Source organism: Mizuhopecten yessoensis, unplaced genomic scaffold, assembly GCF_002113885.1.
Source record: "Mizuhopecten yessoensis strain PY_sf001 unplaced genomic scaffold, ASM211388v2 scaffold11145, whole genome shotgun sequence".
In the NCBI taxonomy this organism is placed as follows: domain Eukaryota; kingdom Metazoa; phylum Mollusca; class Bivalvia; order Pectinida; family Pectinidae; genus Mizuhopecten; species Mizuhopecten yessoensis.
Window position 1 is genome coordinate 697,360 of NW_018408902.1, and position 25,243 is coordinate 722,602.

Sequence of the window (25,243 nt, forward strand, 5' to 3'; positions counted from 1 at the left end):
TTGTGCCTAACCCCTTGTCTAATTTTGGTAATAAATAAGTTTTAACTTATGCAGCACACCCGTGATTGTGTTGAATTGTCACCCTTGATTTTAATTGAATTACCATTGCAGTTATTGAAACGTTAATTTTACAAGTGTCATCAGTTAATTTTCTAAGACCTTTTTACCATTTGAATTAAAAACAGATTTACAATCTAAAAAAACTACCAGTGTTAGTCGAGTCAAAATTCGTGTATATACAAGATACGGAGATTTCTTCAAACCGGCATCCGGGTAAAATCTAGGACGGCCGGGCCGTCAACAGATTGAAATGTGAACCCTTACACGGGAACTGCTAATCAGCATACAGATTTTGTAACAGCGATATAAGGCATATATTCACAATGATCCAACCGAAAAAATAAGTCATTCTGGGCCTGGCTGTACAGCTCGACCGAGAAGCAAGGTTATTTGGTCACTGAGAAATTAACATAACTATGATAAACAACCAACGCGTCCGATTTAACATGGGATGCTAAACATGTGGAGAAAATGTAAGCAATGTTTATTTGTTAATTATTTTTGTTTCATCACTCGAGTAAGATCGGGTACAAAACTATTCGTTATTACAAGTAATATGATTGAATATCAAACACATACTGTTTTATAGACATTTAAACCTGTGTGATATTTACAATATGCTAAAATAATGAATGACTTTTATTAAACTAACAATGGCCAAAGGATAGCATCGTCATCCCAGGAAAAAAGTGATACCATGACGTCAGCACAAAAGAACAAGAAAAAAATACCCTATAGCGTCAACACATATGACAGAGCAGATCGCAGAAATGAAGTTGACCCCGCGACTGCGCATTAGCCATACCTACATCACACTTGGTTACATTTTACGTAAAGAAGACCAGCCTTATTGGTAATGCATGTGGTCGACCATTTACAACCAAACACTTTATGATTGAATGCGCTGATTTCAATCGAATCCGTGACAGATTCCATAATTGTTTTGATACAGTTTCTGTACAATTGATATATGACTATTTACAATCAGTAACCGTCACAATATGATATGATATATTTTACAACTGATTCGTTTGCTATTGATGTATTTTTGCATACTTTACATCCTTTACATATTTTAACCTATTTAGTTTCATGGATTTGCTCGAATTAGTGCTGACAACAACATATTTTAGTTTCCGAAACAACATTTATCAACAACGCTTCGGCACTGCTATGGTAGTCCAGTGTCTCCCATTATGGCCAACTTGTTCATGGAACATCTGGAGCAAGAAGCAACAGCCTAGCTTATGGAAACGATATGTTGACGACATATGTGAGATAATCAAGAAGGGGTCACAGAAGGATTTAACTACACATATCAACACCATAGATGCCAGTGCGAGGAAGAAACCAACGACACAATGCACTTCCTAGACACTCTACTGGTAAAGAAAGAAGACGGAACCGTACCAATACCTTAGCTTCAAATCTCACCATCCTTTGCACCAGAAGTTAGGCGTCGTACGCACATTGCTCAACAGATGTGATACAATAGTCATAGAACAACAGGTCAAAACACAAGAGCAGAATCACTTCGCTAGGGCAATGAGAACATGTGCATATCCGGAATGGGCCCTAAAACGGGTCAAAGTAAGGATAAGAACAAAACCAAAGGTCAAGTGGTCATCCCGTATATAAAGGGTATATCCGAAACCATCCAGAGGAGATATCGCGGTCATGGCATAGCAACAGCCACGAAGCCCCACAAGTCACTTCGCAATATCCTAGTACACCCTAAGGATAAAACACATCAAGAAAACGTCGCAGAATACGTATACAAAATCGAATGCAAAAACTGCGACGCGTCGTATATTGGAGAGACTGGAATGCGTTTTGGGGTCCGCCTTGGTGAACACCGGAGAGATACAGAAACCCAAGAAGGTAGGAAATTCACCAGATCAGAAAGGAAGCAGTCGGAGTCCCAGATAATTAAATCGGCAATCACAGACCATGTCACACAGAAAAATCATGTGATTGACTGGGATAACTCCAAAGTTTTGGACAGAGAGAGCAATCTGTTCAAGCGGCAGATAAAGGGTGCCATCTGGATACGCCGCAGTGGGCCAGTTCTAAATCGAGACGAGGGGGCTCAAAGACTCTCGCACATCTATAACCAAATATTAAACGAAGCTCATCTGAATCTAGTCATTTCGGTACATATATAACAACTATTGTACATACGCTTACAGCGTAGCCGAAATCGACATCGATCTGTGGACAACTCGTACAAATGTTACACCTTTGTGTGCATACGCTTCACTGGTCATTTGTCTGCTGAAGGTGACAGTACTAGTGTACATGTCGTACTATTCATCGAAACTTCACATAGAACATTTTATTGGTTGTTTAAAAGAAGATTTCATAATCTATTTAGTTTTAGTTTGATATATTCATCTTTGTAACGGTCTATATTTAATAAGTACAGTGTTGTCCCATTGTCGATGGACCGTTAACAATACAAGAACAAAGTAAGTATCCTATATTTACACGGTATTTTATCGGTAAGGTAAACAGTTTTCGATCGTATAACCGTGACATAATCTACCCAAATGTCTTGGAAGATAACTGTTAATGACGTCAATGACCTTGACTGACGCCAAACTTTGAAGGTTACTGACGTCACTAAACCAAATAGGTATCCGTACCCATCTTTATGATCAAACTTGATGTACAAATTAACCTGAAATCATCGATTTTTTCGGTAAGTCGGTTCTAGTTGATATTATACTAATAAGAGTTAACTCTATCCTAAGAAGATATGTGGTACATCGTGACCGATCTTTATTGAGCCTGGAACATATGTGTTTTGTAAACTCTACCACGAAGATGAGATTCCACATCTTGGTGTTATAAAATGTACCAGGAAGGAGGATGAGATCTCACATCTCATTGTTTTGTAAAATGTGCCAAAAGATGATGAGATCTCACATCTCATTGTTTCGTAAACTGTACCAGGAAGATGACATCTCACATCTCATTGTTTTGAAAACTGTACCATGAGGGTGAGATCTCACATCTCAGTATTTTGTAAACTGTACCAGGAAGATGAGATAATAATATACAACATTTGATATAGCGCCCTATTTAGCTAACATAAGCCACTCTAAAGCGCTTTATAGTACATAGATATACAATTGCATACAGTCTATACAATTAGCGTATATATTAATCAATACAATATTGAGGAATTCGCAGGAGCTGCCTTATCAGGCGCTAACTACTAGTCCTATGCCACCTGGCTAATATCTCCCTATGTATGTATGCCTGTGTGTGTGCTGGAGATGTATTGTGTTCTGTTTGTAATGGGACCGTGCTTCCAACGGTATCATTTATAGTGCCACCTCACTTGAATGCTACAGCACAGATACCGCAACACACCCCCCAGACCATTTTATACTCCACCTGGGTTGTTGGAGTTGTGTGGGCAGGAGAAAAACACTTTCTCTGATATTCCATGTGTACGGCGACAACGGGGATCGAACCGCGGCCGCCTGCTTGGAAGGCCGGAGTGTTAACCACTCGACCAATCCGCTCACATCTCAGTGTTTTGTAAACTGTACCACGAAGATGATGTTCCACAGTTCAGTTGTTTTTATGTCTCGATGAATTATTAGTTGTAAATCGAGTAGCAGGGTGGTTCAGTGGATAGCGCACCGACCTTTCACCAATGCGGCCGAGGTTCGATTCCCTGATCGGACGCGAAAAGGTATGGGTCACCTGCCCGACCGCACAGGTGTTCTTCAAAAACATCGGTTTCAGACCTTCCAAATTATCCGCTATTAAGTAAGCTGTACCAAGAACGTAAATACTATGTTGACTTATATAAGACTTTTCGGGTTTTTTGAAATGTCAAATATAAGCCACCATAGGAACGTGAGGTTAAAAAAAAATGTCGGTGGTTTGTAAGTTATACCAGAAAGATGAAATTTCACATTTTGGTAGTTTTTAGTCATTCAAAGAATGCGAAATTTCAAAACTGAATTAATTACAAACACAGTGATACAGTTTTCATCTTTTATTTTAATTTGAAATGTATGTGTTTTGATATTGTGTCCTTTGACTGGAAATAATGATATATTTTACCCCCCACCTCTCGTACCCAGCTCCGTTGACATTGGTGTGATTTACATGTAAATAACACTAGGTGACGATATCGCCAGCTGACACTGTCGTTGTTTGGTTACGCTGACTTTTTTTCACTATAAAACAACAAAACTAAAAAAAGGGATAGAAAAAATATTGTGTCAAACACTGAGAAATGTGGGTTGAGTACATGGGTTGAGAAACTTGGTCTGATCTTGTGGGGCAGAAATGGGATAAAAGTCATCGGGGCGGAAACGTGACCGCTATGAAGTTTGACACTTTTGCTTAAAAAACCACGGTAATCTGCTGATTAGATAAGGGTTAATACTATACGTGAAGCTTAAATTACCGATGATTAGATTCCAATTTGATATTTTATGGAAATTGTGGAACAATTAGCCGTTCTTGTAATGTTTCTGAGAAAACTTAGCTGACTTCTTACGTATAAAGACGAAGAAATTATGCATAAATGAGATACAACATCCCTTAGCTGAACTTCCAACTAACGTGGTGTACTTATAGATGACGTAAATATAGGCAGAGTTGGGCTCGATACCCCGATTGGACGTAAAAAGGTATTGGGTCACCTCTCTGACAACGTGGGTTTTATCCGGGTACTCCGGTTTCCTTACACGATGACCCACGTGCGCTTTTAAACAAGAATAAGTACTATAAGTTTTGAAAAACCTGTTTCATAGTTGGTGTAAAAAAAAAAATATGCACGTACTTATTGAAGAAGTATAATTCTACACTGATGTCAAGCATTATTGTCAGATTACAATCTATGTAATATGTTCAGTATAAGTTAGAGTGGGATTATTATTATATAAGGATGTGTCCGACATTATCGCTTTAGGTTTTGTTTCATTTTGTTTAATGTCCTATTAACGGCTAAGGTAATTTGAGGATATGATTGCGTGTGTGTAATGCATGCGTGTATGTGTTCTGGAAGCGGTATGTTGGTGTATTTGCCTCCTCGTGATAGCGCGGATATGAGGTCGTCTTTATAGTGCTATCTCACTGCAATACCATGACGAGGGCAGCCAGCATAGCATTCTGCCCAGTCACATTATACTGACAACGGGTGAACCGATTGTTGTCATTACCTCAAATGCAGAACGTTAAGCACGGATTAACAACTGTCATTTTAAGGACTTTGTATGTCCCGACCTGGGGACAGAATCGTTCTACGCTAAGGCCGAAAGTAAGATATTGCAAAAACTTTTAGAAAGTAAAGAGAACATACAAGGATCACAAATGTTGCAAAGGGTCAGCAGATCAATTTAGGTTTCTGCAATTTCCTCTTCGCAGAAAGCACAGGAGGAACCCCCCGATCTACAAGGTTCCCACATTAGTCAACGTTAACGACATGCAGTGGGTACATTATTTCCCAAGCCTGAATTCAACCGACCCTGTTGTTAATATCTATAACTCTGTACTATACGAGTATCGATATATATATGTCCAGAAGTATGGTCTGAGTGAGCAGTTTTAATACAACATTGGTCATAGTCCAGCATGTATAAAACTACCAAACTTCTGAAGGTTTATCAAGCCCCTTATGGAATGGATCACCGAAGTACCAACCCCCTGATAGATCATACTTAAAGACCCAGGTCTGTAATTTCGATATACTCAACTTGTATTTTAGTTATTAAAATGGTGTATAACGACGATGAATTTGTTAATAGTGATGTTTAATCAAAATAGTTCACCCGCATTTTAGCATAGTTATTTGTCGATCTCTTTTGCAATCCAACTGGGTGATACGAAATGACACAGTAGTTCAAGTGCGTACACCTTGGTCATGCGGGGCTGAAACATACAGGCCTCAAATAAAAATGGGTGTGACCATGTGAAACCCCTAAAATCATAGTAAAATTCCTCTGTAATGTATTTCAACAAATTGTGAACAAGAAAATAAAGGCTTTGTGATTGAGGTTGACGAAGAACTTAACATGCCATCCCATTTCGTAACATTCTGATGTGTGAATGGGCTATACATGTTATAAACAGTATAAGAACTGGACATGAAAAGTGCTGTACTATGTAGATTTAACATGTCTTGCCTTTTTGACATAGCAATGCTAAATATTAAAAGAAACTGCCTGTAAAGTTAATTTATTCACCAAGGTCACACGGCCTTTGGTTTCATTATATACCAATAAATGATGTTATAAATCGGAACATTTTACTATATAATCGATACTTGTCGTTTCTCAAAGCCTCTTGACGGCTAATAAAAGAGAAACTAAACTCCGCATGACCTAGGTATATAAATGAACTTGGCCATTACGTAGCATTCAGTGGGGTCGCAACAGAGGTTGACATTGTAACATGTATAGTGCCGTTGAACTATTTGTATGAAGACGTCCTGTGTGAATGCCTCATTGCAGAAGAGGTTACATTTGTAACGTTCCTAAGTACCATTTTATGAAGAAGAAAAAACAAATTTGCATATCTGAATTCCAATATTTAATTGTGGTCCTTTTTTGTAATTTTGTAAAAAAAATTACAAGTTTATAACAATGCAAATATATCATACATAAACATTATTACTCTCACACATTACCATTCATTCATTAATTATTCGTTTATAATAAACTGCATATATGGCCATGGTACCTCTCTATTATTTCCAGGTATAATTAATGATTATTTATGTTTATGTCAAATTAAATTACAGCTAAATTGTGTCCGTTATATATAGGCATTGTTTACAAGTGATAGAAAAGAGGTTAGAGCAGGTCCTAGAGGTATAGAAGGGAAAGTAAGACTAAAGAGAGAGAGAAAAAACCAATGAGGGGGAGGGGGGATTGAGAAACAAAGAAGCTATATAGATGTGTCGGAGAGTTCAAGGAGTTTTACATATATGTATTTATATGTTTATATAAGAAAATTCTATAGTTATATGTTCATATTTTGGCAAAGACAGGATTTAAGCAATATTCATTAGACTTTCCCCTTTTTTCCATTCCGGATTAAATTTCAATAAAAATAATTCACTTTTATTGACAGCAATATATCTCTGAGTAAAATATGTTTCCTTGATAAGGTTCTTAAGTGCAGCTACTGACAATGACATTTGTAAACATCTCGATTTATAAATATATTGTTTTATAATTAGAATTAGGTTATTATCTACCCTACTACTGATACTATTTTGATTAAATAAACCGAAAATGAAGGTTTCCTTGTTAAAACCAAATGGGATTAATAATGCATCAAGAAGGAACTCAAAATTGTGAAGCAAGTCTTGTACTTTCTCACATTCCCATAGTGTGTGAATTATTGTTTCTAGTTCAGTCTTACATTGAAAATAAAGGGCACTATCGGTAAGAGCTGCTTTAAAAAGATAAGAGTTTGTAGTTAAAATGTGTTGATTTATTCTGTATTGAAGCCATTGTAATTTTGAATTTCTAGTTACTGCAAAAGGAATCATATAAATCAATTTCCGTGTGTCATCATCGAATTCAAACATTTGTTTTTCCCAGTGGATATGGTACTATTTTGGCACAACAACTTATACAAATCTTGAGTTCCTTTTTTTTGCTTCATAAATATTTCTAAATTTAAGGATATGTATGGATAACTAATCAAAGTATTCAAAGTATCATCATTGGACATGTAGTTTTTTATAGTATTAATAATACCTTGATATGTGAGAAAGTTATGAAACAATAAAAAATACCAGAATTATTATCTTTTAATAAGTCATTTATAAATATAACACCCTTTTCAAACCATTGCTTATAAAATAAACACTTGGTTCCTACTGTAAGATATGTATTATACCAAATAGGCATTTTCAATCTACTTTTTATCTCTCTTATACAATCTTCCTTATCTGCTATTTTTCTCCATGATTGAAACACATCTTTCCAAAATAGGCTTTTTCAATTGCCTTGAATAATCGATAAATATTCTGAACCCCAATGAAATAAAATGTCCTTATTAGCATATTTTTTAAATAACACTTGCCATTTACCCCCTGATGTAAGCAACCTACCTATTCCAAGTAAGTTTCAAGGCTTCAATAACCGATTCGATGTGTATCATTATAAGTCCCCCTTCCTGATAGCTTTTGATGATAATATCCCGTTTTGTTTTATCTACTTTACTTTTCCATAAGAAATAAAAAAAATCTGATTTTTTTTTTTTAATAAAATTGTCATCTGGATTTGGTAAGGAGATAAATAGATGATTAAATTGGGATATTAATAAATATTTAATAATTTGAATTCTTCTTATTGGTGTTAATATTCTTCTACTCCAATTCTTAATTATTGACTAAGTTTCACTAATCTTTTAGCATAGTTTAATTTAGGGATTTGATGTAAATCTGCATGAAATTCTATACCTAGTACCATAAATTTTTGACTTCCCCATTGCAGGTTCCATTCCGGATAATAAATCTTATCACTGTACTTTTTATTGCCTATCCATATAACTTGTGTTTTACTTTTATTTATTTTAAGACCAGAAATTTTTGCAAATAAATTAAGCTCTTTTATTGATTCTTTTAATGATTGTTTCGTTCCATCTAAAATAAGAGAGGTATAGTCTGTATACTGCGAGAGAAGTATAGTGGACAGTTGTCTACATTAATACCCCTTATATAATTATTATTTCTAAGTCTAATTGCATGTATTTCTGAACACAAAATAAGAATGTACGGAGCTATCGGATCACCTTGAGTCCTTGACGGAAACCCCTCTTAATTTCAAAAAAAGATGAGAGATTACCACCTTGATTAATAGCAGACATAGAGTTATTATGTAATGTTTTCATCCAACTTCTAATATCCTCACCAAAATTAAAATATTTAAATACATTATCAATAAACTCCCAGCTAACAGAATCAAATGCCTTTTCAAAATCAACAATCAAAAGCATCCCATCTATATCATTGCCCTCTGTATACTGCATTTTATCGTAAATTAATCGTGTATTCTCCGCTGCCTGAAATAAATCCTGTCTGGTCAGTGTTAATTAATTTATCTAAAACAGTTTTTAATCTAGAAGCTATTGAGCCAGATGCAATTTTGTAAACAATATTCAAAAGACAAATAGGTCTCCAATTTTTTAAGAATTTACCTAGTTGTTTCCAAAAACACTTACAAAATTCTACTGTAAATCCGTCCGACCCGGGGCTTTTATTATTTTTCATATGTTTTAAAGTATGCGACGCTTCAGTAAAAGTTATATTACCTTCTAAAGATAAAGATTCTACATTGTTTAATTTTGGAACATTACAGTTAGGTAGAAATTTATTTAGATCCACTTCTTCGATATTTCTATTACTTGGATACAGTTGTTCATGAAATGATTTAACTTCATTTAGAAAATCTTCTTGTTTTCTTAAAACTTCACCATTTCCTTTCTCTATTGTGGTCCTTCAGGAGGTTGACATTGTGGTTGACTATGCCATCTTTTAAGAGGGCTTATTGGACATTAACTAGAGCAGTAAAACCGTTATTTTAAGACCTCATACCGACATTTTAGAATCAGAGTGTTCTCGGTGAACTCGACTTTATAACAATCTTGTGACATCGTCATGCGATTTGAAACATTTTATTTGTCGAACGTTGTTTATTATACATTCCCTCGGCTGATCATACACAGTGAGACGTGACACGGCAGGTAAGGTGGCAGGTTGCCAAGGAGCGGCGGCCATTTGTAAACAATGATCGTAAAGCGTCGATGATTTAAACATGGCGTCTTATAAGGTGAAATAGTTGTGATATTCTCGGAGAATCTCCGTGAATTCTTACCGTGCCCATGGATGTGAAGAGAGAAGTATGTCGGTCGGCGGTATTACTAGCCTGGATCGGGTTTGCCCTGGCAGTCGATATGGGTAATTATATAGAACTTCAGACTATAACGTTACGATCATGTTACCCTTTATTATGACCAGAAAATGTCTGAATATATAAGGTATGTCAAAATATAGATCGCTGGTAGGGCATTCAGGGGACTCGTTGAACCATATAGTAAAAACTGTGCTTCTCTATTTTCTGTATTTTCGCCCCTTTCTATATAGCCAGTACAAATCATAATAAAGAAAACGAGGATTTTTGTATCAGGACTCGGCACTTCCGATTATATATAGTTATGGTACAATTCCCTGGTAAATCGATTTCACGCCAACAGTAGCTAGTACAAGCGTAATATAGCACAGTGCACGTGTACCTAAACGTTAGGTATACCTGTTGTACACCTGTATCTACAGTATGTTCTCTGTAAGATAGCGAACGTCTCCTCATTTACTGCTTGTTGTAGCTAAAAATGGGACGGAGTCAAATCATAGTCTAAAATGTTAGATTAATATAATTAAGTTTGGTACCTGTCTATGGTATAGCTACCTTCATGTAAGTAAGTTTGGTACCTGTCTATGATATAGATATATAGCTACATACATGTAATTAAGTTTGGTACCTGTCTATGGTATAGCTACATACATCTAATTAAGTTTGGTACCTGTCTATGATATAGATATATACATGTAATTAAGTTTGGAACCTGTATATAATATATCTACATACATGTAATTAAGTTTGGTACCTGTCTATGATACAGTTACATACATGTATTTAAGTTTGGTACCTGTCTATGATATAGTTACATACATGTAATTAAGTTTGGTACCACCTATGGTATAGCTACATACACGTAATTAAGTTTGGAACCTGTATATAATATAGCTACATACATGTAATTAAGTTTGGTACCTGTCTATGATATAGCTACATACATGTAATTAAATTTGGTACCTATCTTTGGTATAGCAACATACATGTAATTTATTTTGGTACCTGTCTATGATATAGCCACATACATGTAATTAAGTTTGGTACCTGTCTATGATAAAGTTACATACATGTAATTAAGTTTGGTACCACCTATGGTATAGCTACATACATGTAATTAAGTTTGGTACATGTCTATGATATAGCTACATACATGTAATTAAGTTTGGTACCTGTCTATGATATAGATATATACATGTAATTAAGTTTGGTACCTGTCTATGATATAGCTAGATACATTAAATTGAGGTTGGTACCTTTCTATGATATAGCTACATACATGTAATTAAATTTGGTACCTATCTTTGGTATAGCAACATACATGTAATTTATTTTGGTACCTGTCTATGATATAGCCACATACATGTAATTAAGTTTGGTACCTGTCTATGATACAGTTACATACATATAATTAAGTTTGGTACCTGTCTATGATATAGCTACACAGATGTAATTAAATTTGGTACCTGTCTATGGTATAGCTACATACATGTAATTGAGTTTGGTACCTTTCTATGATATAGCTACATACATGTAATTAAGTTTGGTACCTGTCTTTGGTATAGCAACATACATGTAATTAATTTTGGTACCTGTCTATGATATAGCTACATACATGTAATTAAATTTGGTACCTGTCTTTGGTATAGCAACATACATGTAATTTATTTTGGTACCTGTCTATGATATAGCCACATACATGTAATTAAGTTTGGTACCTGTCTATGGTATAGCAACATACATGTTATTAAGTTTGGTACCTGTCTATGATATAGCTACATACATGTAATTAAGTTTGGTACCTGTCTATGGTATAGTTAGATTTATATAATTAGCTACATATATAAATGTCATTACGTTTGGTACGTGTTCATTGTATAGCTACATACATGTCATAAGGTTTGGTACGTGTTTCAGTGTATAGCTACATAGATGTCATAAGGTTTGGAACGTGTTTCACTGTATAGCTACATACATGTCATAAGGTTTGGAACGTGTTTCAGTGTATAGCTACATAGATGTCATGAGGTTTTGTACGTGTTTCACTGTATAGCTACATATATGTCATAAGGTTTGGTACGTGTTTCACTGTATAGCTACATAGATGTCATAAGGTTTGGAACGTGTTTCATTGTATAGCTACATAGATGTCATAAGGTTTGGAACGTGTTTCACTGTATAGCTACATATATGTCATAAGGTTTTGTACGTGTTTCACTGTATAGCTACATAGATGTCATAAGGTTTGGAACGTGTTTCATTGTATAGCTACATACATATCATAAGGTTTGGAACGTGTTTCACTGTATAGCTACATACATGTCATAAGGTTTGGAACGTGTTTCAGTGTATAGCTACATAGATGTCATGAGGTTTTGTACGTGTTTCACTGTATAGCTACATATATGTCATAAGGTTTGGTACGTGTTTCACTGTATAGCTACATAGATGTCATAAGGTTTGGAACGTGTTTCATTGTATAGCTACATAGATGTCATAAGGTTTGGAACGTGTTTCACTGTATAGCTACATATATGTCATAAGGTTTTGTACGTGTTTCACTGTATAGCTACATAGATGTCATAAGGTTTGGAACGTGTTTCATTGTATAGCTACATACATATCATAAGGTTTGGAACGTGTTTCACTGTATAGCTACATACATGTCATAAGGTTTGGAACGTGTTTCAGTGTATAGCTACATAGATGTCATGAGGTTTTGTACGTGTTTCACTGTATAGCTACATATATGTCATAAGGTTTGGTACGTGTTTCACTGTATAGCTACATAGATGTCATAAGGTTTGGAACGTGTTTCATTGTATAGCTACATAGATGTCATAAGGTTTGGAACGTGTTTCACTGTATAGCTACATATATGTCATAAGGTTTTGTACGTGTTTCACTGTATAGCTACATAGATGTCATAAGGTTTGGAACGTGTTTCATTGTATAGCTACATACATGTCATAAGGTTTGGAACGTGTTTCACTGTATAGCTACATACATGTCATAAGGTTTGGAACGTGTTTCAGTGTATAGCTACATAGATGTCATGAGGTTTTGTACGTGTTTCACTGTATAGCTACATATATGTCATAAGGTTTGGTACGTGTTTCACTGTATAGCTACATAGATGTCATAAGGTTTGGAACGTGTTTCATTGTATAGCTACATAGATGTCATAAGGTTTGGAACGTGTTTCACTGTATAGCTACATATATGTCATAAGGTTTTGTACGTGTTTCACTGTATAGCTACATAGATGTCATAAGGTTTGGAACGTGTTTCATTGTATAGCTACATACATATCATAAGGTTTGGAACGTGTTTCACTGTATAGCTACATACATGTCATAAGGTTTGGAACGTGTTTCAGTGTATAGCTACATAGATGTCATGAGGTTTTGTACGTGTTTCACTGTATAGCTACATATATGTCATAAGGTTTGGTACGTGTTTCACTGTATAGCTACATAGATGTCATAAGGTTTGGAACGTGTTTCATTGTATAGCTACATAGATGTCATAAGGTTTGGAACGTGTTTCACTGTATAGCTACATACATGTCATAAGGTTTGGAACGTGTTTCACTGTATAGCTACATAGATGTCATGAGGTTTGGAACGTGTTTCACTGTATAGCTACATAGATGTCATAAGGTTTGGAACGTGTTTCACTGTATAGCTACATAGATGTCATAAGGTTTGGAACGTGTTTCACTGTATAGCTACATACATGTCATAAGGTTTGGAACGTGTTTCACTGTATAGCTACATACATGTCATAAGGTTTGGAACGTGTTTCACTGTATAGCTACATAGATGTCATAAGGTTTGGAACGTGTTTCACTGTATAGCTACATAGATGTCATAAGGTTTGGAACGTGTTTCACTGTATAGCTACATACATGTCATAAGGTTTGGAACGTGTTTCACTGTATAGCTACATACATGTCATAAGGTTTGGAACGTGTTTCACTGTATAGCTACATAGATGTCATAAGGTTTGGAACGTGTTTCACTGTATAGCTACATAGATGTCATAAGGTTTGGAATGTGTTTCACTGTATAGCTACATACATGTCATAAGGTTTGGTACGTGTTTCATTGTATATCTACATAGATGTCATAAGGTTTGGTACGTGTTTTATTGTATAGCTACATAGATGTCATAAGGTTTGGTACGTGTTTCATTGTATAGCTACATAGATGTCATAAGGTTTGGAACGTGTTTCACTGTATAGCTACATAGATGTCATAAGGTTTGGTACGTGTTTTATTGTATAGCTACATACATGTCATAAGGTTTGGTATGTGTTTCATTGTATTGCTACATAGATGTCATAAGGTTTTGTACGTGTTTCATTGTATAGCTACATACATGTAACAAGGTTTGGAACGTGTTTAAACTGTATAGCTACATTTGTTCACATGTCAATAGTATGACTACTTAAATAAATATTCTTCGTTTGCTACATTTATGACGTAATTGAAATAGATTATGTGTTCTGAGTATTCCTTTTTATAATTTGTATTTACAATGTAAACATAACCTAATCGATGAATAAAAATAAATCGGTTGATTGATTTTGTTGTTAGGTTAATCTTGTCATCAGGAATGGCTAGTTAAAGCGTGACCATTATCTAGTCAGAACTTACTTTTCTTTACAGATTATATGTCGGCTTCCTGTACCACTCTAGGCGTCACAGTCACAAAGTCCCGGATGTTGGAGTCGAGTTCGGCATTGGATTACAGGGATGATATGAATTGTGTTTATACCGCCACCGTGTCTAACAGTCGCTACAACATATTGGCCGTCTTCAGGTAATCTGTCTCAACTTATCCTGCCGAACATACTTTACTTGATTAAACTTAGAAATATTAAAATTGTGAAACAATGTTCGTTGCCGTTGAGTCCATAGTTTGTATTTGTTTGTTGGCGTTGAGACCCGAGTTTGTACGATATTGTTGACATTGATCCCCGAGTTTGCATTCTGTTGTTGACATCAAGACCCGAGTTTGTACTCTGTTGTTGACATTGAGACCTGAGTTTGTACTCTGTTGTTGACATTGAGACCCGAGTTTGTACATGTTGTTGACATTGAGACCCGAGTTTGTACTATGTTGTTGACATTGAGACCCGAGTTTGTACTATGTTGTTGACATTGAGACCCGAGTTTGCAGTTGACATTGAGACCCGAGTTTGTACTCTGTTGTTTACATTGAGACCTGAGTTTGCACTCTGTTGTTGACATTGAGACCCGAGTTTGTACTATGCTGTTGACATTGAGACCCGATTTTGTACGTTGTTGTTGACATTGAAACTTGAGTTTGTACGATGTTGTTGACATCGAGACCCGAGTATGTACTCTGTTGTTGACATTGAGACCCGAGTTTGTACGATGTTGTTGATATTGAGACCCGAGTTTGTACTACGCTGTTGACATCAAGACCCGAGTTTGTACTATGCTGTTGACATCAAGACCCGGGTTTGTACTATGTTGTTGACATCAAGACCAGAGTTTGTACTATGTTGTTGACATTGAGAACCGAGTTTGTACTATGCTGATGACATTGAGACCCGAGTTTGTACTATGCTGATGACATTGAGACCCGAGTTTGTACTAGGTTGTTGACATCAATTCCCGAGTTTGTACATGTTGTTGACATTGAGACCCGGGTTTGTACTATGTTGTTGACATCAAGACCCGGGTTTGTACTATGTTGTTGACATCAAGACCCGAGATTGTCGTATGCTGTTGACATTGAGACCCGAGTTTATACTATGTTGTTTACATTGAGGCCCGAGTTTGTACTATGCTGTTGACATCAAGACCCGGGTTTGTACTATGTTGTTGACATCAAGACCCAAGTTTGTACTATGTTGTTGACATCCATTCCCGAGTTTGTACTATGTTGTTGACATCAAGACCCGAGTTTGTCCTATGCTGTTGACATTGAGACCCGAATTTATACTCTGTAGTTGTCATCAAGACCCGAGTTTGTACTCTGTTGTTGACATCAAGACCCGAGTTTGTACTATGTTGTTGACATTGAGACCCGAGTTTGTACGATGTTGTTGACATTGAGACCCGAGTTTGTACTATGATGTTGACATTGAGACCCGAGTTCGTACGATGTTGTTGACATCAATTCCCGAGTTTGTACTATGTTGTTGATATTGAGACCCGAGTTTGTACTGTGTTGTTGACATCAATTCCCGAGTTTGTACTATGTTGTTGACATTGAGACCCGAGTTTGTACTATGTTGTTGATATTGAGACCCGAGTTTATACTCTGTTGTTGACATCAATTCCCGAGTTTGTACATGTTGTTGACATCAATTCCCGAGTTTGTACATGTTGTTGACATCAATTCCCGAGTTTGTACATGTTGTTGACATCAATTCCCGAGTTTGTACATGTTGTTGACATCAATTCCCGAGTTTGTACATGTTGTTGACATTGAGGCCCGAGTTTGTACTATGTTGTTGACATCAATTCCCGAGTTTGTACTATGTTGTTGATATTGAGACCCGAGTTTATACTCTGTTGTTGACATCAATTCCCGAGTTTGTACATGTTGTTGACATTGAGACCCGAGTTTGTACTATGTTGTTGACATCATTTCCCGAGTTTGTTCTATGTTGTTGACATTGAGACCCGAGTTTATACTATGTTGTTGACATTGAGACCCGAGTTTGTACTATGCTGTTGACGTTGAGTTCCGAGTTTGTACTATGTTGTTGAGTTATATTCCCTTGTTTGTACATGACCTTGTTTTGTTGACGATGAGCTCCGGGTTTGTACACGTGTGTTAACGCTATGATAAAGCATTTATCTTCACTTTGTTTATTCTTTACTGCAGCCGATTTGACCTTGAGGCAAAGTCCAGCGGCAGTTGTCTTGACTACGTAAACGTTTACGACGGAAACTCCGTGTCGGCCCCAGTCCTCAACACCGAGCCTCTCTGTGGTTCAACGATTCCCAGCAACTTGGTCTCTACCGGAAGTCAGTTGACCATTGAATTTGTAACTGACAGCAGCGCTGTTCTACTGGGTTTTGGCATAATCTTCACTGAAGTATACAATGGTAAAATTGTGTTACACTTTTCTAGTCTGTTTAATATACATTATGTATAGATCTACCCAGTTTAAATTAATCCTGATCATCCAAATCATTTTCACCAGAACATGTGTGACAAAACACGCTGACGGCCTATTTTGTTACACTTCGTTTCCTCTTTAAAATATTTGTGATTCTGTTTCTAATTGACCTCATGTAATTAACTATAAAACAGGAATGCAGAAGAAAATAATCTCAAAGACGGTCCAAGTGTCGTTCCTTAATTATTATTTTTGTTTGTAATTATTTTGGACAAATTATCTTTCCATCTTTAACTTGCGTTCATAATGAAAGTTTAATGCATGAACGGCAACTCTTCTCAGACAAGCGTTCATGATATAATCCCCTAATTACTTTAGAGAGGAATGTGTAATTTAATTTTCTGAATGTGACGTCCCCAGTGCCAGTGTAATATGCTGGAACATTAACTGATATATATTAGAACTTTTCGCATTGTTCCAGGATCATGCGCGTCCACGGAGTACGGTTGTAGTAACGGATACTGTGTGAACTCGGACCTAAGGTGTAACAACTACAAGGAGTGTGGGGACGGCTCTGACGAGGACTCGTGCACAAGTAAGTTTCGCACATTTTGTTGTGTTGAAGTTTTTGTAAACAGCAGTGAATTGATATGAGAACTGTCTCACATGTGACTGTCAAAAAGTGAAATGCATCAGATATATCCGACGACAATAGAATCTGTTGAATTGTGTGCTTATTAAGTTGCCCAAATAAATGATCTTATGTTTGTACGGATACGTAACCTACCACATACCTATTACGGTGAACTGGTTATCTCCCTTGCTAATTAATGTCTGTTTTTACCAGCTGAAGAACTATACGGAGCAGGATCAGACAACACTGCACTGATCGCCGGTCTGACGATTGGTCTGCTAGCTCTGGTGGTACTAGTAGCTATCGTCGTCTTTTTCATCTACCGACAATACAGATGGCGCCTCTTCCTCAAAGACCCAATACCGGAAATGAAGAAATGGAACACCAGCAACAACTACCCGGTGACCCAAAAATACTACAAACATGGCTTCACCAACTCTGGATACCAGAGCGTGGAAGCACGCTCGCCTACGTCACAACCTTACAAGGACTTCGAGGTCAATAGTGACGACCTTGGTAACTCTAAGAAAGGTGACCCGCTGACCTTCACACCTTCTGAGTCAAAAGAAAAAGTATCATTTGTTGATAAGCCTGGTTCCTCCAAGGTGTGAGGCCTCACATGGAACACGTCCCTGGCCAGAATGTTTAAGTACTGTCTTAGTATGGTGTCAGTGTTTAGAGCATAACAAGTATACAATCTATCTTTAGAAAGATTTTGGACACGTTCAGTAAAGAAAACGTTTCTAAGGTTGTTGACCAACACTGATTGTTTTGTTACAGTTGTATACATTTTTGATATATTCCCATTGTCTTACCATTGTCTTATCATCTAATACCTTTCTTTCACTTGTTTCTTTGTGAACTGGTATCGTGTGGATCCATGTTTATCTGTATCCATAGAGATAGGAATAATGTTAGCCATTTTTGTTATCCATGTAAACATTCATTGATCAATCTGTATCCATAGAGATAGGAATGTTAGCCATGTTTGTTATCCATGTAAACATTCATTGAGCCATCTGTATCCATAGAGATAGGAATGTTAGCTATGTTTGTTATCCATGTTAACATTCATTGAGCCATCTGTATCCATAGAGATAGGAATGTTAGCCATGTTTGTTATCCATGTTAACATTCATTGAGCAATCTGTATCCATAGAGACACGACCCCTATTGACGTTTATCCGTCCAGTAGCTAGTTATGTATAAGTCAGTACCGTCTGTGCCTTATGAAACAATCCCCTCAATCCTCTAACGGGACTTTGACACCCATATTATAGAACTTTAACCAATGCATTTTGTTCCATATTGATGTGTGTACGAAGTTCATCTCTCTCTCTCTATATATATATAGGTATGGCCACATTTAATTTGAAAATTAAGTAAACTCGTTCGTACTCTATAAGTAGATTGCCATAAATTGGCATCTAGTATGGTACAATGTATCAGTCATAAAAATACACTCTCAAGGTCACTCAATGTCAGGTTTCCTTGAAATATAGAATATATTTGCCAACAAAAACAAGAGTTCCGTCGATTCAGTCAAACTTTAAGTTTATACAGGGGAAGTTTACCCAACACTCCAGCTGAGATTGCTTCCACGCTTTAAAGGTCAAGGTCATCTTGTTGAATTGGTTTACAGATAGCATAGTTCCCAGTAACTACAGATTCCAGCTTGATCAAGCTGTGTATCACTTATCTTACAATGTTGTTCTTTTCATTGTCGTTTTAAAAAAACATGTTTCGTATGAACTGTATAAGATATGCTTCATTTACTATATGATCAAACATTGTCACTGGCCCTACTACCTACACCTGCGGTAGACTTTACGTCAATCAATTCCGTCTTTGCGTATTGCAGAGGTATCTTCTCTTGGTAGCAGGTATTGATTGTTACGTCATTGGTTTGTGTGAGAAAATTACGTCGTTTTCTCAAAAATTGATGACGTTATTCTCACGAACAGATGACGTAACAATCATTACCTGCTCCCAAGAGAAGATAACTCTGCAATACGCAAAGACGGAATACACTTTGGTTCGACTGCCGATATTCCTGATAAATCGTGATCTTGTTAGAGTGTCTCAATGTTTCTACATATTCTATTGACTCTGTACCTTGGTCTTAACACAAACACTGTATTACATAATTATGAGATGTTAGTTTTACTAATTGAAATATTTTTACTGACATGTTGTGTATTTCGCAGGCGAAATACTTTCGTTATATCGTGGTAAGTTTTCATTTTCGTTTATAATTAACAAAAATAAACTATCAGAATACAATAACCAAATTGTCGTTGTGTTTTACCGAGTTTTAATCCGGAATCCTTGAAGAAAATATTCTAATTTCGGGCTTTACTTACACATTTGTATGGTAAACATTTGAACGTAAAATGGCGGACCCATAGACTGATGAATGCTAAATAATTATGGAACGGTTCTCCGAAGATGATTCCTATCTTTAACTGGACACATGTGTAATTTTAAAAAGAAAAGACACACATTGTTGGTATTTCTCGACCCATGTTAAATACGGTGACGTTACAGTCAATTCAACGTTTCCGGAAAGGCATGATGAAGAATAACATAGATTATCTTGTTTGCTTCTGGACCGATTTGATCAATGATCACCGTGTATTCTTATCTGAAAGTTCTACTAAAACCAATATGGGTAGTCCCATTATAGGGACATTGGTAGTATATATAGTGAATCAGTAGTCCTATTTTAGGGACATTGGTAGTATATATAGTATATCACTAGTCCCATTATAGGGACATTGGTAGTATATATAGTATATCAGTAGCCCCATTATAGGGACATTGGTAGTATATATAGTTAATCAGTAGTCCCATTATAGGGACATTGGTTGTATATATAGTATATCAGTAGTCCCATTATAGGGACATTGGTAGTATATATATAGTTAATCAGTAGTCCCATTATAGGGACATTGTTAGTATATATAGTGAATCAGTAGTCCCATTATAGGGACATTGTTAGTATATATAGTGAATCAGTAGTCCTATTATAGTGAATCAGTAGTCCCATTATAAGGACATTGGTAGTATATATAGGTATTGGTAAATCGAGGCGTTTTAATCTCTATACGATCTAACCAGCTATGACCTTATACTTTTATACTTTACTATTCCTATTTCAATTATACTCCACAAATAAGTAACTTTACCTACTTTTCTATAAATGGTATTCTTCTACGGACATATGAGTTTTAAGTTGAGCATGTTTGTTTGTTGTAAGATTTGTTCAATCTGTCTTGTTTTACAGTTTCCATCTTATACATTGAATTACACATAGACTAGCTATCTATTTTCATATAAAACTATAAGAACTTAACAGTTTTGGCGACTGTGACCTGTGCATATATTTGCATATGGACTTTTGGTCAATGTCTGCCAATATCTGTGTGATTTGATAGCTATATAGCTTATAGACAATTGTAAAATGTTATAAAAATAAATAATACCCGTGGAAGAGTTTTGTGTGTGATGTGAGAAGTGTGAATGTATTTGTATTTCAGTTATGTTAATTAAGAAGGAGTTACATCTCTTTAATATTTTCATTTTTTTTTTATAATTTTCATTTCAAAATTGATGTATTAATTAAATCAAATAAAAATAATAGAATCCGTTAATTTAGCCACCGCTGGAGAGAATTTATATAGACTTTGCCTGTTATTCCATCCAATTGACTTGTATCAACTTTGTCAATAAAATTTGTTGAAATGAAATATATAGTGAATCAGTAGTCCCATTATAGGGACATTGGTAGTATATATAGTGAATCAGTAGTCCCATTATAGGGACATTCGTAGTATATATAGTGAACCAGTAGTCCTATTATAGTGAATCAGTAGTCCCATTATAGGGACATTGGTAGTATATAGAGTAAGTCAGTAGTCCCATTATAGTGAACCAGTAGTCCCATTAAAGTGAATCAGTAGTCCCATTATATGTAATATATATAGTGAATCAGTAGTCCCATTATAGGGACATTGGTAGTATATAGAGTAAGTCAGTAGTCCCATTATAGTAAATCAGTAGTCCAATTATAGTGAATCAGTAGTCCCATTATAGTGAACCAGTAGTCCCATTATAGCGAATCAGTAGTCCCATTATATGTAGTATATATAGTGAATCAGTAGTCCCAGTATAGGGACATTGAAACACCATGTTAAAAATAAATTATGAACTTTTTAAACAGAATAATCCAAATTGAAATGTTTAATAGAAACACTATTAGCCGAATATCAACAAATTTTCATTTTATTTGTGAACGGGTACAGATAACACAGCACAGTTTATTTTCAAAACAAATTATTTATATTTCTCATATGGAAATATTTACTGATAGAAAATGTATCTTGAAAGGACAAATTTGGTTTGAAAGACGCTTGGAGGTCACCTCACATAAAGACAGATAGTTGTCATACTGTACAGAGCTCATGAAGGATACGTACAATCACAGAGATACAAGATTACAAAAGTAAGTTATACTCCAGTGTATCCATTAATGGGACTTAAGAAATCTGAGCTCTCGTACAATTTTAAAACGGGTCCTATAGGTAACTTGTTTTTCTAAATCGGCTCGCATTACATGCAAAATATACCTTTACGAAAATGAGAGAATAACAGACCCCCGCTATCGGTCTGAATGTTTAACCTAAATCAGAACGAAGGACCTGGGAATTTGTAACAGTATAGCTATGCTTGTCGATTAAATGTTCCAGTTTTTAAACTCGTCTAATATTACTTATCTTCGCTATCCAAGGGTTACGATTCAGTACGGTCCACAGGGACCTGATAATTTGTTACAGCAATATTTGGACCTAAACTAAGGTGTTAAGAGTAATTTTACATGTTTCAGGGGTTTAGATCGACTTTCGGCAAAAAAAAAAAAAAAAAAAAAAACAACTATGCTTTTATATACAAACCCCTAAAACATGTAAAATTACTCTGAACAACTTAGTTCAGGTCAAAATATAGCTGTAGAGCGGATCGTACCGGGTCGTACCGGATCATAACCCTTGGCTGGCGAAGAAGAATATTATATTTGAACATACTGTAGCCAATTCTCATATCCCTGCTTATCAGAATCAGACATATGCTTTATAGATCGATAGAGTTATAGACACATTAAACATTTTGATAATTTAACTTGCCGGTTATTTATTCTAAAGTCAAATGTATTCATAATCTATTTGGGGCAGCTAACATCTGGAGAGTGTGTTTATTATTACGTCATAAAAATAGATAACTCTGACATACAGATATGGAGACGACTACTCTGTTAAAACAGTTTATATCTCTAAAATCTGACGAGCGATGCTGCCAGTAAATTTGAATGTGTTTCATACCTCTTCATGTGACAGCTATAGTTTGACCTTAGCTAAGATGTTCAGAGTAATTTTACACGTTTTAGGGGTTTAGATCAATTTCGGTGAAAGTGCCTCAATGATAATAGATATACAGGAAGTAAGGAATTAAAGCTCTCAATGTCGAAAAATCGACCCCATCTAACTTATGATTTTTCTTTTAAATATCTCCTATATTAACGTAAAATGTCTTTTCGTTCCGCAGACATGATCTCCGTTTCCTCCGCAAACCGGCACCCGCCATTTCCGAGTTTCAAAGTTTTTCGCAGAGCCAATATTTTTCATGCGGTTGACATCTGCCACGAATCAAAAACGGAAAACACTACGGTTTGCGGCAGGGGGGTGACGTCAACATCCTAGCCAAAATCTTCTCATAACCGGACACAGAGATAGAACAGTATCAAGATGCGCCTCAAGAAGCTGTACCAAATTATCAGGTTCCCGTGTAAGGAACGACAACTCTGGGTAGAAATCCTCTTACTGCTGAGAGCGCGGCAAAAGTTTTATGCAAGAGAGATAACTCTTACATTAAAGATGTGAAAAGATTTGAATATGTTTTAAAATTTCAAAAAAGCCGAAGTCCATGCCCCGACGTGTGTATGATCGTTTTATGTTACCTGATACTTAAGATGATCTGTCGGTACAATTTCTGTTCTTCCTCGATATCATTTCATTAACTAGTCGAAGTGCACAAAATAAAACAAAATTCAATTTAGAGTTTTTTTTATTCCTTATAATCACCCATTTCTATCTAGTAAATAAGTGACGTCAACTACATCGGGATGAACAGGAAATAAACAGTAAAATATATTCATTTTTATGAAATTCGACATAACACCAATGAGTGAGTCATAAACACTGTTAACAATTACATCTACCAAGAGCGCTGAGAGGTGTTTGATACTAGGCTATATTCAGTGATTCTAAGACGATTGATATGCAAACATTTATGTTCAGCTGCTGTAATATTCTCGTCTGCGAGTGTCATCTTTATGATATCACAGACCTGTACCTGAGTTACCGGGTTCTGATCGTCTGCTTTGAAAACGGAAGAAGATTGTTAAAAGGCGTATAGCTTATGTTGAACTTTGACCCTGGATATGACCCCTTTTATCACCCCGGTGGTCTAACGTGAACAATTTATGAAGTGCATACTTTTACCAAACTTTAAATGAAACATTAAATATCTGATACTGTGAATTGGAGAAGGATAAATGTACATTAAATCCCAACGCCCATTTAAAAGCTAAAGCTATATTCAAACTTCATCACTCGTTTAAGTCCTTTTATGTCTCAAGACAAACAATATATCAATACATTTTGAAATGAATTACTATATCATGTGACAAATAATAGCTAGAGTTTGAAATATAACTCTGTGATAACTTATTTTAAAACTTACCCAAATACCCATAACACTATGGCTGCTTTTGCGTACCCGATTGAAACGGCCCACGTGGCGCAGAAATATTGCGCGATAAACGAACGCACTTGGACCGGACTGTGCCAACGTTTTAGGCGGAGCTAAAAATGCACCGTTTCGAAGATTTGTGACATATAAACGACCATATGTCAAGGATAGTATGTCCTCCTTTCACACCACCACCTAGTTTAATAACAATTTCTAAAATATACATGGTAATCGACCCTGTTTTATACAGAAGTAATGCACCCTAGCAATAGTCGGCATTTTAATTAGTTTCAGCCAGGAACGTGTGGACCCCTCAATAAGCAAGTGTCGAATTCTCCAGAGGTCTGTCTCGGTTCAGTAACATATGAATATAGGTCTTTGGTCCCAAACAAGATTTCAAACTTGACCTCCCAACATGTTATGAACAATATTTTAATTCATTGCATGTCACTAACATATTAGCAAGATCGCGTTAAGGAGATTATTTTCTTTTTAATAAGCTAATCAGAAATTATGGGGGCCATCTTGTGTTTTCGATCAACATAAATTATGTGACGACTTGAAGCTATTATAAATAATAAAAAATTCATTCTCTTAACTGCTACTACTCAAAATGTATGGTAACCAAAATTAACAGGGAACAATGGAAAAATAAACACAATTCTTAAAAGCAATAGGTGCATAGAGAGCCTTGAATAGAGACATAATCGCACGCTATAAACATATATAGTCACACACTGTCAT

At 35.9% G+C, this 25,243-nt stretch overlaps 1 protein-coding gene across 1 annotated transcript; it reads left to right on the forward strand.

The window, feature by feature from the left end:
- The first annotated feature begins 9,795 nt into the window (after positions 1–9,795).
- Positions 9,796–19,605, forward strand: LOC110466852. Its single transcript, XM_021523646.1, has 5 exons — positions 9,796–10,000; positions 14,627–14,780; positions 16,824–17,047; positions 17,543–17,656; positions 17,909–19,605. Exons 1-5 carry the CDS (start codon positions 9,925–9,927, stop codon positions 18,304–18,306), a joined length of 966 nt encoding a protein of 321 aa, XP_021379321.1. The 5' UTR covers positions 9,796–9,924; the 3' UTR covers positions 18,307–19,605.
- The last annotated feature ends 5,638 nt before the right edge of the window (positions 19,606–25,243 follow it).

Excerpts from the sequence above, each read along its gene's own strand:
- LOC110466852 (XM_021523646.1), top strand. The coding sequence starts at position 9,925 with ATGGATGTGAAGAGAGAAGTATGTCGGTCGGCGGTATTACTAGCCTGG. Across the intron at positions 14,781-16,823 it reads AACATATTGGCCGTCTTCAG|CCGATTTGACCTTGAGGCAA; the intron begins GTAATCTGTCTC and ends TCTTTACTGCAG. Across the intron at positions 17,048-17,542 it reads CTTCACTGAAGTATACAATG|GATCATGCGCGTCCACGGAG; the intron begins GTAAAATTGTGT and ends GCATTGTTCCAG.